General features: G+C 34.1%; 1 protein-coding gene across 1 annotated transcript; it reads right to left on the bottom strand.

Moving 5' to 3' along the window:
* Positions 1-228: 228 nt before the first annotated feature.
* Positions 229-1,431, bottom strand: LOC146511837 (GTPase IMAP family member 9-like). Its single transcript, XM_085171987.1, has 2 exons — positions 1,382-1,431; positions 229-1,229 (listed from the first exon to the last, which is right to left on the bottom strand). The coding sequence occupies exons 1-2, from the start codon at positions 1,398-1,400 to the stop codon at positions 541-543; spliced, it is 708 nt and encodes a 235-aa protein (XP_085028113.1). The 5' UTR covers positions 1,401-1,431; the 3' UTR covers positions 229-540.
* Positions 1,432-1,675: the final 244 nt, after the last annotated feature.

Genomic DNA, 1,675 nt, shown 5'->3' with positions numbered 1-1,675 from the left:
GATATAATCATTTATTTGTTAATCTATTATTTATAAAGTGTAGAAATGCTGTCATTAAAAATGTTTTATATAAGCCTGTTAAGTATGACTATATAGTCATTATGAAATGTAAACATAAAAACATTGTTTAACTGTGTTTATAACAGTGAGAAGAAAGATGTTATATATGTTAGGTTAGAATTTTTAGTTTATAAAAAGAAACACAGTGAACCTTATTTTATCTCCATGTGTTTTTATTTCCAGAATAAAACCAAACATCACTTTTTAAGGTGTGTACATAGATTTAACAGCATAAAATTCAATCTGAGATCCATTAACCATAATTACATTATAGAATTCAAAGCATATGCAGAAGATACAAGACATAAATTATTATTAGCACACCACAACTTGATTTGTCAATTCTGATTATCTTTATATACATTCTTCTTTACTAATTTTCATTATTTATATTTACTTGATAAAAAAATAAGAAAAGGGTAACAATTGCTAAATGCTAATGTGCATTTGTCTGTGTTTGAATTAACTATTAATGTTATTTCATTGTCTTTGAAGAAGAATATGAAAATGCAGAATACGCTCTAACAGTTCAGCCAAAAATGTGTATTCTTCCAGTCTCTTTTCTTTCACCTCTTCATACATGGCATTTGTGTAACATTCGCCTCCATTTCCTGCCACCATGTCATCAATCTTCTTGATCAGCTCCTCCACCTGCTTTCTGTCTTTATTTCGGTTGTTGAAGACATGGAACCTGTTTCCACAGCTTTGGATGATTTTTCTGACATCTTGTGTGCCTTCACGTACATACTGCTGTATGGTGATGTCATCCTCTTCTAGATCATCACCATGAGTGAACAGCACAATCATGTAATGTTGAGCTTTTGGACCAAACAGCTCCTGCAAGGCTTCCACTGAGTTTTTCTCTTCTTTGGTAAATCGACCGACTTGGATGACCAACAGGAAAACATGAGGACCAGGACAAGAGACTTCAATGCATTTCACAATTTCTGTTTTGATCTCTTCTGCTGGTTTCCCAGTGTCCAAGATCCCTGGAGTGTCTATGACACTAACTACTCTGTTTTGTAACTTTATTTCACCTTTTGTACAAGTTTTAGTCACAGACTCTGAACTGGGCTTAGATGTGAAATGTTTTATGCCTAGGATGGTGTTTCCAACAGCGCTCTTTCCCACACCAGTTTTTCCAATCATCACAATCCTCAAATCAGGACCTGCAACACAGATTGTACAGAGATTGTTAAAAATGTCTGAAAGAATATATGACTTGGCTAATTTTAGTTGTAATTATTTCAGTAAATAAAAAGACATGACACTTTTTCTATGAGATTAATTATATATAGAAAACAGAAAAAATATTATTAACCTGGTACAGATGAAGCCATGATTTTGTCCTCCTCTGGTGTCACAACAGGCTGGAGAGGGATGAATGTAAAAGCTTTTGTTCAAAACACTGGGTTTTCTATAACTCTACAGACACTCCCCTGACACGCCTCTAGTTTTTGCATAACAGCGCCATATAATACACAGAAAAGCACTGCAGACATCACACAGCCTTTTGCTGTACTGGACTGAAGAATCATGACTGACAGTAAGTTCTGACATTAATTTCCATTCATTATGAGTGCTCAGACTTTCTAATCATGAAAGAGTACAGAAT

The sequence above is a fragment of the Neolamprologus multifasciatus genome, chromosome 9 (genome assembly GCF_963576455.1).
Source record: "Neolamprologus multifasciatus chromosome 9, fNeoMul1.2, whole genome shotgun sequence".
In the NCBI taxonomy this organism is placed as follows: Eukaryota; Metazoa; Chordata; class Actinopteri; order Cichliformes; family Cichlidae; genus Neolamprologus; species Neolamprologus multifasciatus.
Note: the sequence above shows the minus strand (reverse complement) of the source record. Positions and strands in the feature narration are given on the sequence as shown.